This window comes from Brachyistius frenatus, unplaced genomic scaffold, assembly GCF_029030835.1.
Source record: "Brachyistius frenatus isolate BFR_SWC_R1_liver_20210118 unplaced genomic scaffold, ASM2903083v1 Contig_88, whole genome shotgun sequence".
Taxonomy (NCBI): domain Eukaryota; kingdom Metazoa; phylum Chordata; class Actinopteri; family Embiotocidae; genus Brachyistius; species Brachyistius frenatus.
Genome location: NW_027210687.1, coordinates 1,415,325 through 1,428,402, shown reverse-complemented (window position 1 = coordinate 1,428,402; position 13,078 = coordinate 1,415,325). Strand labels below are relative to the sequence as shown.

At 42.5% G+C, this 13,078-nt stretch overlaps 1 protein-coding gene across 3 annotated transcripts in view; it reads right to left on the bottom strand.

Moving 5' to 3' along the window:
- LOC138627560 (protein kinase C beta type-like) overlaps window positions 1-10,148 on the bottom strand; it is a 99,249-nt gene extending 89,101 nt beyond the window's left edge. For all 3 annotated transcript variants that reach the window (XR_011311396.1, XM_069709979.1, XM_069709978.1), the window contains exons 1-2: window positions 9,873-10,148; window positions 7,969-8,000 (exon numbers count right to left, since the gene is read on the bottom strand). Coding sequence is in view for 2 of the 3 variants with exons in the window: in XM_069709979.1 (XP_069566080.1) it covers window positions 7,969-8,000; window positions 9,873-10,051 (211 nt within the window). In the remaining variant the exon portion in view is untranslated. The remainder of the gene's footprint in view (window positions 1-7,968; window positions 8,001-9,872) is intronic.
- Between the last annotated feature and the right edge of the window lie 2,930 nt (window positions 10,149-13,078).

Below are 13,078 nucleotides of genomic sequence, written 5' to 3'. Positions count from 1 at the left end.
ATTCTAAACTGTTTTCCGAGCAAGCAAGCTGGTGAAGACAAACTCGAGGCTTCATAACGACCGTTCGCCGATCAGTGGTGACATCACTGTCTATTGCCACTTGTAACAGACTCAAACTATAACACAGGTAAAAAACTATTAACTTCAAGAAAATTCCTGATGTTATTTAAGGTAAATTATGATAGCTATTTTTTTTTTTTATTCAAATTTTCTCCCAGCAGGATTTTTAAATGGTGGATCTGAGATTGTAATGAAAATAGGCTAGAGCAAAGAATAATACACTGTCAGATCCCAGTATTCCTGAAACATGCAGAACTAAGAACTGTACAGGTTGATCAATTATTATTTCACTAAACACCTCTGTCTGCCTCTGCCACTTTTTAATCCTTGCTTTCTTTTTTCTAGTGATATCTGATGTCCTCCCTTCACACCTACACACTCAGCCCTCCCTCCTCCTCCACCCCCCCCCCCCATCTATCCATCTATCCCATTTGGTGGTACTCTCTGTGGAACACTTTAGATATTTATAAAAGCATCAAAGCCCACAGCTTCCAACACACAGCCACGAGAGAGAAAGAGGGGGAGCTCGAGAGAGAGGTGAGAAGGAGAAGTGGGGAGCTGGAGGAATGGTGGAAGGAGGAGAGGGGGCGGGGGGGAACTAATACACACAAGTAGGGAAGGAGATACGGGGAGAAGAAGGAACAAGGAAGGGTAAGAAGAGGGCATCACGGGCAGAGATAAGGAAAAGCAAGTCGGAGAGAAAAGGGGGAACAAACAGAAAAGTGGAGAAGAAGGGTTAGGAGGTAAAGATGAGAGAGAAAAACAGAAGAGAAAGAGAGAGTGAGTCAGATAGGAGAGAGCAGCGGGTCAAAAGAAACAGGTGGAAACAAAGAGCATGAAGGAGGAGGAAAAACAAAAGACTGGATAAACATTTTCCTTTGCTGCAGGATCCCAATGATACACCTCAACATCAGCTCTGTGTGTGTGTGTGTGTGTGTGTGTGTGTGTGTGTGTGTGTGTGTGTGTGTGTGTGTGTGTGTGTGTGTGTGTGTGTGTGTGTGTGTGTGTGTGTGTGTGTGTGTGTGTGTGTTTCTGCGTTTAATGTGCTCATGCATGAATATCCATTTTGTTTCTGAGCATGCATTTTATGTGTTTGTGCATGTGCATGTTTGTGTGTGTAGGAGGCAGGTTTTGGATCCTAAGACCTCCCACCCACGCGGGTTGGAGTTACAGCTGCACCTGAGCTGCATTCGGCACCGCCAGACACCCGTGTTTGCAAATATTCACAAACTCATTTGAGCCTGAACAGACTCATGAAAAGGTGGAAAACGTGTCATGTGAATCCAGAGGAACTGTAGGCACGGTGCCCAACAGCAGCTTGACGGTTGCTGCTGAAAGCAAAGAGACACCCGGTTAAACCCCAACGCAAAAGACGGCATCAGTCAAAGCGAAACTTTGAAAAGAGCCCTTGAACGGTGCTTTTACTAAGTATATACATTTTTTTCCTTTTGAAAAGTGCTAAAATCTGCAGCAAACAACACCTTTATGGGCTTGTTTTATGTGCAATCTATCTACACTCCATGCCTACACCATTATATATTCCCTCTTCCTCTCTCTCTCTCTCACCTCTTTTCTACCTCTTCTTGCCTGTCTATTATCTTCTCTGCCTGGCTAAAAAAAAAAAAAAAAAAAAAAAAAAAATAGCTCCCACTACCTCTCTGCTTGAGTGTCATTCCAGCATACCATTTTCACTTATTTTCAACCCTCTGCCTTGTTTAATTAGGGCCCGAGCACAGAGCATCGGTGCGAAAGCCCTATTGTTTTTCATAAAAATGTTCTTATTCTTAGTCGTTCTTCTTTTTATCCTTACGTAAAGTGATTTGCCTTTTTGGAGGCTTTATCATATTCAAAAACTCATGAAAGTGGATACACATACTGTATGTCTCCCGGTGAAAAATGTCATATTCTAGTGGAGTCGACGGCTCGAGCGCGCCCCCTAAAGAGATGCCCCGGCGGCCACATTTACCTGAATTCACGAAATCCGGTGGACACGTGTATCACACCTAGACGCACAAAAAAGTTAAATTGCACCATTACGTCAACTCGACAGGAAGTCCACCATTTTGAATTTAGTCACCATTTTGGGCGATTCTGATACGTTGTACTTTGTCGAACTCCTCTTAGGGATTTTGTCGCCCCGACTTGAATTTAGGTTCTATGGATAGATAACATGTTTGGGATTAAATCTTCTTAAAATAATTTGTTTTCATCGAATTGTCGGGGCTATGCGGTCCCTCGGGAGACGGCTTCAGGGAGGTGGCTTTGGGGAGGTGGCGCGCCGGAGTGCGAGGGCCCGTACATCACCGCTTGCAGTTTTAATTTATTCTATTTTTTTATATATATATATATATATATTAAGTATGCAGAAACACACCACTTTAGTTTTGTTATTTTAAATTAAACACAAAAAAACATACTAATGGTATCATCATTAAGAGCATTTGTTAGTATGCACATCTACAGCACACTATAAAATGAGTTTTTAGGATGATTCAGTAAAAAGGTTGAATACATTATGGAGAAATTGGCGTTCATCTCCTGTTTCTGCCCAAATGTATCCTTCCTAAATCTTTACAAATTCCTCTTTATTCAGTCCTCTCTTTCTGCTTTCATTTTCTATATATACACCATGTACACTATGTTCTCTATATGTTTCATATTACACCATGTTACATTACACAGAGAAAACATCACTTTTTTTGGTGATTCCTCTCGAAGGACATGTAATATATCTTCCACACTTCTGTTTTTCCGTGCACTTGATACGAGTACCTTTCAGCCTTCGGGAAGATAGCATGCAATGCTCCTGTCCTTCCTACGCCCTTCCCACACACACTCTCCCCCCTTCTGTCTCTCCTTCTTCCCTAAATGAATTCCACCCTCACTTATTCATTATGTCTTCCTTCCACCCCCTTTCTCATTTTAATATCTTTTCTTTTCCATCTTTTCATGCATCTGCTCTGTTTTTTTCCCCCCACCAAATTCTCCCCTCCCGCCCCCCTCATTTCCATGTTTCTCAAACTTCCTGTCACTCAGCCTCCCCTCCATCCCTCTTAAGCTCTCCAAAGGGATAATTTGTCCATTAAGTCTGTGAGGAGAAAGTGGAGGACACTCGACAGGCCGCTACAAACTGAAACCCAACTCATTACTAACACTCATTTAGGGAACACGTGCATAAACACACACACAAAACTAATCACGTGGAAACATTAGAGCGCACGCAGCTTTGCACAAGCAGCCATTAAGGATATAAGTGCTCACCAGCTCATTAAATGGAATGTGAAGCACGTGTGCGCACGCACGCACGCACGCACACACACACACACACACACACACACAAACTCCCAACATAAGGAAGTATGAAATATGTTCAAAACTCATACACACGCCCTTCTTAGAAACACCACGTTACATTATACAAACTGCTGCTGTCCTTTGAGTCCCAGACTCTTTCTAGTGTATGGAAAACGAGACAACAGGATCCCACTGAGGCATTACAGTTCATTGTTTACAGTGACAACAACAGCAAGGTAGTCAGCTGCTCTGATCCACAATACTTCATACACAGTCACACAATGCACAAAACCCAGACAGCCACACTACTTTTATTAGCAGTAAACCCCCATTCAAACAGCTGGCTTTGACTTCCTTTTTATTCTTTATGAAAATAAAGCAATTATTTTTCCTATCAATTTAAAAACACAAGGAAACACGAAGAACACAAAAATTAACAAAAAACGAAATCTCGATGAATAGTTGATTGACTGTCAATATTTTGATAATAAATGAATCGTGACGCTATGATGGTAAACTGAAAATATTTGGGTTTTGGACTGTTGATGGACAAAACATGGGATTTGAAGATGGATTGCTATGGCAACAACAGAGCATCAGTAGGGGAAAACTAACCTGTCTCTTGACGTTCCCTGTAAGTGGGCGAACAAGTCAAAGCTTCACAATAGGAGGAAGAGTCAACATCAAAGGATCAATGGGAAATAGTGATGCTGGCATTTTTCAAAATGTTCTGCCGATTTAAAGCCCAAACACTTGATTAGTAAATAAATTAATAATTTGATAAGTGACAGATTCATCTATGATGAAAATAGTAACTGGTTGCAGCACTCAGGCACGCTGAGCTTACAGATGGACAAGAGTTGTGGTTTAGGCAGCACCATTGGTTTGAGAAGTTACAAACTTAAGGTGCTAAAATACACAGCATGTTCTCTTCACAGCAAATTTTGATGGTGTATTATAGAAAGTTCACATGTTTCCTAAATTAAATAACAATTAACAACTGAATTTATAATTAAAGACAAAGCTGACAAAACTTAAGAGCCTAAAAACACAGTTATATGCCTTGCCTATGCATGAAATCAGATTTTAATGAGATCTAAAAAAAACATCTGATCGCGTCTCTACGCCACAGACTTCCGAATGAGACATACTACCACAAGCTGCATCCTCGTGCTGCTGTCTGAAACCAGTTACAAGCTGCTGTTCAAGCAGAGTTCCTTCATTCAACTGCACCCAAACCTTGGATCGCTGCAGAATCTACAGCATACAATCTGGATTTATAACATGGCAGAGAGCATAAACTGAATAGATACGTTTGATTTAATGACGTAAGCATTTCTGACTGAACTTCATAGTCTGTCGGTAGGATTTTAATGTATAAAACAAAGCAAGGCAGAGTATTACAGCCGTGGACACAGACAGGGAAAGTCCTTTTATCATAAACTGATTTGTTTACAATAGAGAACACAGGGTAACTAGTGATAGCTCAAAGTAATGGAAAATCATAAAATGTATTTGTGTAGCAAATAACTTCCTATTTTTCCACTCATGACAAGACAGGGTGAAGACCAAGAGAAAAAAAAGTCCCAATCTCAAACGCTGCAGAACATTTTGCTGAACCCATTAACATTCACCTTCGTAGTACCAGACCCATTAAAAGAAGTGACAGGAAATGTAAAAGAAGAAAACAAGGTCTTAGTTACCTTGTACCATCAATCCATATAAAACCTGCAGGATAGTAATGCCACTGATCTTTCCACTCAGGTCACACAACATACAGAGGAGCTTCACACATAACCTGCCATATCTGATTGGCGATAAATTACTGAAAGGCATGCAGGCCATAACTACTATTTATCTCAACAGCTGTTTCAATAATTCTTACGATAATGTCAGAAAACGTCTTTCTCTTCGTGTATCTTTCTTTACTAAATACAAATCACCAGCAGAAATACATCAAATCATGCAGTAAAGTATTCACACAAACAGCTTCCATTGAGTACTCAGAGAATTATATGACTGTCAAACAAACACAACCATGTAAAGCCAAGAGGCAAAGCACACCCAAACACTGATCTCTCACTTAACTCCGTGTGTGTGTGTGTGCGTGCGTGCGAGCGTGTGTGTGTGTGTGTGTGTGTGTGTGTGTGACCTTGCAGAGGAATTCCCTTTCTCCCCGAGCTCTATGGGGAAGTGATATCCTGTTCCAGACGGGGCAAATGGGTCAAAGAGCAACTCAGGACACACACGCCAACGTGTGCGCATGCACACACACACACACACACACACACACACACACACACACACACACACACACACACACACACACACACACACACACACACACACACACACACACACACACACACACCTGATGGAAGAGATAAGTGCAAACTGTTGCTGACTGCTAAGTCACTCTGTCACACACGTACACGCTCAAACACACATTATTACGTTATTCTGGGCACAGACTGGCGAGAGATCTGAAATATTAGATGTGAAATACTCTGTTTGTTCTCTTAGTCACACGTCAGTCGTCTCCGAGCTCCGGTGTTCAGCCGGATAGGTGCTTCCAACACACACCTGCTGCACACCTCTTCCTCACCGGAGGCACTGAGGCCCCCTACAGCGCAACGGAAGCGACCCCTGAAGGATGCTGTTGACACGTTACATATACACACGGGCTAATTACCAGCTAACCCACTGCTGTGTTGAATAGCACCTCTTCCATCCTACAGCACATAGAGGGGTGGCGTCTGAATGTTTCACTGTTGCTAGGAGACGTGAAAATCCTTGAACATCCAATTTGGCTGTTAATACAGTGAAGAAAAAAAAAACACAAAAAAAACATGGGACTTCAAGCAAATTGAAAAAATAAAATACAAATGCCAAAATCACCTCCATATTTTTGTCACATTTCTGCGCAGGCTTATATCCTTTCCTGTCCGGCTGCAAAGCCGAAGCTGAATTTGTTTCAGTGTGGATCAAATATACAAAGGGAGGAAGGAACAGAGGGAGAGGAGAGGAGAGGAGAGGAGAGAGAGGCAACCTGGTGCTGAATTGTTTTCCTACATAATTTTGCATTTATTTAAAATGGCAGCCTCGGTGTTTCTCAGCATACACACGCAGCGCCGAAACCCTTTAGAACTGATTGATGCTACGCGGTTTGGAAAGTTTTGAATTGTTTTAAGGAGACCAGGTTTTCTCAGTTAGTCTGGTAGTTAGTACTTAACGAGATTCATTCTGCCACAGCCGCAAAACCCTTATCCAAGAAATGACCCTCCAGATCTTTTATGCAAGCAGCTTATGAGCTAGAGTCTAAAGTTTAGCAACATCGAGCGACACGACCATGATCTTGTATAAATTCAAACAACGGCTACATAATAAGAGTTTTATCTTGTTATGAAGAGGCGCATTGGCTAGATAGTTTGATGGCACCGCAGATTTGGGTGCAGTAGACGGCTCTTTCCTTCCCCTTTCTGACCACGAATTGGGACAGTTTTTCTTAATTTACGTTTCCTGTTGCCATGACAACAAAGGTTGCATAACTTTAAGGAAGTCGTAACACAGCATAGTTTAAATTAAAAATGTTTTAATCCAAGGCATTTTTTCTTTCCTGAACCAGGTTGTTTGGGTGCCTGAACAGGGGCTCATCCGTACGGTTTGGAGGACATGTTGACAAAATTGAGATGTGTCGACACTTTTCTCATTGCAGAGTGATCACATATGTGAACAGACTTCAACCTCTTACTTTATCCTCCATTAAGGGGGGCGGGCATTTCAATTTTAAGCTTCTTGATAAAACACCATGCTCACTTATCAATTTAGACATTAGACCTTTTTCACTCAAGATGAAATGTCCCAGGAGGAAAATTACAGGTAATTGTTGATGGCTGAATTTCATTTTGCTGCTCCAGTTTCCGGGTCGTGGCTCACTGCCTCGGGACATTTCAAAATGTCTGCTGTGAACAAGAGATATTGTTTTCGTTGTACATGTCTGACTTCTTCAAAAAAACATCTCCCTTTTTGATAATGCAACTGGGAGTGTTTCAGAGTCTGTAGGTGTAATAAATGGGATATTTATTTATTTCCTGAGTCTTGGTCACCCTCCTCCTACTGTTTCATAACTTTACCTACACAAACTTAATGCTTCACTCTATGAATTAATCACAAACGTCCTGCCTCCACTTCCAGACTCTGTTGAACAATATCGATTCCCAAATATTGTTTTTTTTCCCACTAATCGTTCAAAAAAGCTGAAACATGGCACTGAGTTAGTCTGTTCAGATGAAAACAACTTCAACAGGCCATATTTCTGTATCTTCAGTAAAGATACAGCCTATTTTCAAGCATCTAACAATAACCCATCTCGTGCTTTGACTTAAGGAGGTTGACTGACCTGTCAAGCTGGTTTTAAGTTGAGAATAGAGCTTTGGAAAGGCTGTTCATTAAAAACCCAGTTGAAATAATACACTGTGATATGTCAATAAAAAAACTAAATATACAAAGACATGAAGAGAAGAGAAAAGAAGAGAAGAGAGGAGAGGGGCAACATGGAGCGCCACCAACTGGTGTAGTACAGTATGTGTGTGTGTGCACATTTAATTGACTTACCTTGACACTGGAATCCCTGCTTGCCAAAACCCCTGTGGAGAGAATACACACACAGAACAAGTTTAAAACAGTATATATATATATATATATATATATGTATATACACACACACACACCCTGCCTGACAGACATCCACACAGAAAAAGCTTGAATACAAGTCTGAAGTCCTCCCACTTCACTTCAAGATATTTGCACCGAAACTGTGTGCCAATTTTGTGCAGCACTAAAGCCTTCAATCAACAGATTAAACACACAAAACCAGTGCACACTGCAAGCAGAGAGGACAGTCAATTATCATATGAACAGTATACTGAATGTACTGAGGTCAAATTAGGCCCTCAAACACATTGACTTACACACTGACACACACACACACACACACACACACACACACACACACACACACACACACACACACACACACACACACACACACACACACACACACACACACACACACACACACACACACACACACACACACACACACGCACTGCTCTGTTGGTAAGGGCTGCAGTTGCCTTGGGGTAAAATGGTCAGCCACACCTAGTCAATGGTATGGGGAAGGCTGGGATGCCTACAGGTGCACACATATGCATAAACACCCACTCAGGCCAGCTCATTTTCATATTGTGGCTACAAATAGATAATCTCTCAGAGTGAGAAATCACTGTGCTCAATTTGTTATTTTTTCATTATGCTTATTGACCCAGATAGATAGATAGATAGATAGATAGATAGATAGATAGATAGATAGATAGATAGATAGATAGATAGATAGATAGATAGATAGATAGATAGAGAGAGAGAGAGAGAGAGAGAGAGAGAGAGAGAGAGAGAGAGAGAGAGAGAGAGAGCGAGAGAGAGAGAGGTTATCTAAACAGGTCAAACTATTACAAAAGGTGCGCTTTATTCATTTTTATAGGTGTATTTACAATCACATTACATTCCCATGAACACAGTCTTCTAGGCCAAATCATTTAGCCATTCACAAATTAAAAAGCTTGTCACAGGACTTAAATAACAGTCGTTTTGGGAATAGTGCACAGCACGGATAATAATAAACGGGACAAATTAGGCCAAACTAGAGCTGGAGATTCATTTATTAACCTGAGCGTAGCAGGCTGTATCGCTGTCTGGTAAACCCTGGTGGGCTGCATGGGTGACATGTCTGCACAGGTGACTGAGAGGAAGACAAATGAAGGAGGTGGAGAAGGAGGAGGCGGAAGGCTGAAGTTGTGTCAGCCGCTGTGCCAGCGCACTTGAAACACTTTCTGCTACCACTCAGGTTATCCCTGCTGGCTGCAGTTCATTGCTTTGCTCTGCTTTTGGATAACGTGTTTTATTTTATCAGTCTCTGTCAGTTCCTCTGCCTACCTAATACCATCAAACAATGGTCTGCAGCGATTCCTTTTTTTTTTTTTTTTTTTTTGGTGGTGCAGCCCACATATTTCTGTCTTCGCTCCTGCCCTACCTTACACATATAGTATCAACAAGTACAAGAATAAGACTGAAATCAATTTTTATATTGAGAAAAATGTGCAGCCAGTGCAGACCTCCTACTTTCTATATTCCTGCTGTAACTTAATGATGTAATACCAAACACTGCCATTTTGTCATTTTCATATCAATGGGCATCATTATTCTCTCTCTACTTTCCTATTTTAAGCTGTGATCAAACCGAATCATGAAACTAAAGCCAATTTACCCTGAAGATCTTTCTTATGTAGTAACCTATAATACATCCCATGTCCAAACTAAAAAGGCTTTTTATTTTCAATACATCTCTCCGTCTTTTACCTTCAATATAAGCACCAACAAACGCGGTGAACTAACTGAAAGCAATGCATTTCGAGAACTGTTTCCCAGAGAACCCTCCGTCCATCCCCATGTGCGCTCCTCACCATATGAAGTCGGTGCAGTGGCTGCAGAAGGTGGGCTGCTTGAAGAAGCGCGCGATGAATTTGTGGTCCTTCACCTCGTGCACGTTCTTCTGCCGGAGGGCTCCCTGGCGCGCGAAGCCCCGCATGGGCTCACGGGGTCCGTCCTCCCCGTCACTGTTGGCCGCCGCCGAATCAGCCATTCTCCGAGTGTTTGTGCTGCTGTCGGTATGTTTACTTGTACTGACCAACCTGTTGGTCTAAAAAAAAAAAAAAAACAACAATACAACAAACGGGGGAAAAAAAAAATAAAAAAAAAAAATACGCTTTTCTGGAGTCGCAAAAGTCGTCGCGTGCGTTGGTCCGGGCAGGTTCGTTTTAAACCGCAGGGCTGAGATCGGTGGATGGTTAGTTTACGGTTGTTTGTTTGGGTTCTTGTTATCGTCCTTGAGTTGAGTAGACGGGCTGCAGCTGCACTGCCTTCCTTCTGCTTCCTCCTTTTTCTTCTGAATGCGCTGACAGCAGCTGAGTGAGTGAGAGAGAGAGAGAGGAGCGTGTACGTGTGTGTGTGTGTGTGTATGAGAGAGAGAGAGAGAGAAAGAGAGAGGAGCGTGCATGTGTGCATGTGTGTGTGTGTGTGTGTGTGAGAGCGACAGAGAGGAGCGTGCATGCGTGCGTGCGTGCGTGTGTGTGTGCATGAGAGAGCGAGCGAAGAGCTTTGACGTGTTTACTTTTCCATGACATTTAAGATAAGTGTTGTTTGCAGAAGGTGAACTGTAAAAGCACATTTGTCTCCCTCTGACACTTTCTACAGAATGAGTGCAGTTGGACGAGTCTATCAAAGCTAATGCTTCATAGCGATGTTAATAAAGCGATCATCTGCATGGTGAATGGCTGGTGATTTTTGTCCTATTAAGTCAAAGGGTTATACGGACTCCATCCTTTTGCCTATTTGTAATTTATGATGTGTTATTGATACACAAGGCATGCACAGTGAAAGTGATAGAAAATCAAGTGGAAAAAAAAAAAAAATGTTCGATTACCGTAAATGAAAAGATATGTTGGGTATAATCCTGAAAAGGAAATACCCAACTGTTACTAAGGTCTGGTCATCGTCCCCTTTAAAGCAGTGACCTTGAGCAGCAATCACTCCCAGCTCTCCTGCCAATGCCCGGGACAGTCCCCGGTAGCCCGGTCCCGTGAGAGCATCTAGCGCCATTCACGGATTCTCGCTGGATCTCTTCAAGTGTCAAAAAAAAATCAAGCCTTCAGCTTGAACGTTGTTATGGGGAACGGTAAGAAGTGGCAGAAAGACCAAAACAGACCAGTAAGGGGTTTGGGACGTGATGCTCTTCACGGGCGAGAAACGTTTCAACACATTGTGAGTGAGGGCACTGTCATGTGGAAGAGCCCAAGTTTCATTGTGCGGAATGTTTTTCCTCAGACGCCTCAAAACGTCTGAGAAGACCGCCGGCGTGCCCTCGGTCGCACTCTTGACCTGACGCACCTCCTTCAGACTTCGATAGGGACGTTCTGCCCCTCTTGAAATTCAAACAGTGCGGGATGGGCCCTGTCCACCGCTGAAAACACTTACAATAAGCACGCGAGCGTCAGAACGAGGACGTGGAACGATGGAAGGTGACGGCCCGGTCCGATGAACAACTTTTTCTTCTGACGTCGTGTGGACAGTTGGATGCGTGTGCATTGTTTACCCGGGGAAGAGGCAGCAGCAAGACGCAATACAGAAAGAAGGCGAGCCAGCCGAGGCAGAGTGATTCTCTCAACAATGTTCTGCTGGTAAACCTCGGGCTCTGGCTTTCGTGTGGATGTCACTTTGACACGAACCACCCACCTTAACCAGCGCACCGCATCCAGCCTTCGTGGTGATGGTATTGCCTGACAGCAGTGGTCTCTTTCAACAGGATAATGGAGCTCGCCACCACCCCAAAAAAAAATTGTTCAGGATTGGTTTGAGGACGACATCACGAAGTCCCCAGATCTGTTCATGGGATTCACTGGAAAAACAAGTCCAATCCAGGAGGGAGTCCTCACATCGCAACTTACAGGACTCGAAGGCTCTGCTGCTAATGTCTCACCACAGGGACGCCCTCTGAGGAGTCCATGCCTCGGGAGGGTCGGGGCAGTTCTGGCAGCATGAGGGGGACCTGCACAATATTAGTAATGTGGCTAATCAGTGTCGATGGTATAGTAGGGGATGGTAAACTTTATCATGGAGCCTGCCTTCAAATGGAAGATGATTTATCATTGAAGGGAGAAAACCTTCTCCCTTCAATGATAAATCATGTTCCGTGTTCTATCCTCAAGCCTTTTGATTGATAGATATATAGATAGTTACTTTATTAATCCCCAAAGGGACATTTTTTTACAGTGTGAATGTTCCTTTGTCATAAATGATCAAAATTCTGCCAAAGACTCATAGTTTGGAAAAACTGTCAAACTGTCAAGCTGCCGGCCTATTGATTGATTCCGTATAGAAATCATATTTTTACATTCAAAATGCTCCATTTGAACATTCAGTTTTATTTAGAGCACGTTGTATAAGTACAATATGTGGAACAACAGAAAAAAAGAGTCGTCTCCTACATCTCCAATATCGTTCACAGTCAGTAAACACATCAAATGATTCTCCAATATTTGAAATTAAAGTCCTCATTTCTAAAAAGAGAAATCAACATTTGGGGAAAGGGAGAAAAAAACCCAGACTCTCTTCCCTTAGCGTCTGAGAGCTGGCATTGAAAGCGAGCGCAGTTGTTGAGTTCTGACTCATCTTAAGACTTTTGCTTTGAAAGGGATTTTGAAGGATCATCATCTGCGATTGTTGGATGGATTTCGTGCCACCGAGTTCTCCACGACACATTTAAGGTATTTTGGAAATGAAACCCATCAATTATATGACGCCTTGAGTCATTTGATGAGTGAATGCGAAGGCTCATAAAAAGACGCTAGAACCTGGAAGCACCTGTTTCTTTCAATATAGTAACATTTATGACTGGTTTGGGTGTGTGTGTGTGTGTGTGTGTGTGTGTGTGTGTGTGTGTGTGTGTGTGTGTGTGTGTGTGTGTGTGTGTGTGTGTGTGTGTGTGTAAAGCAGAACATCAACACACAAGCACGGTCGAGTGTTACATATCCCTCAGTTACACAACACAAAATTAAAAGGCAATCTGATACAGCAGTAGTTTAAATCTTCCACCTGTTTTAAGGCCACAGAA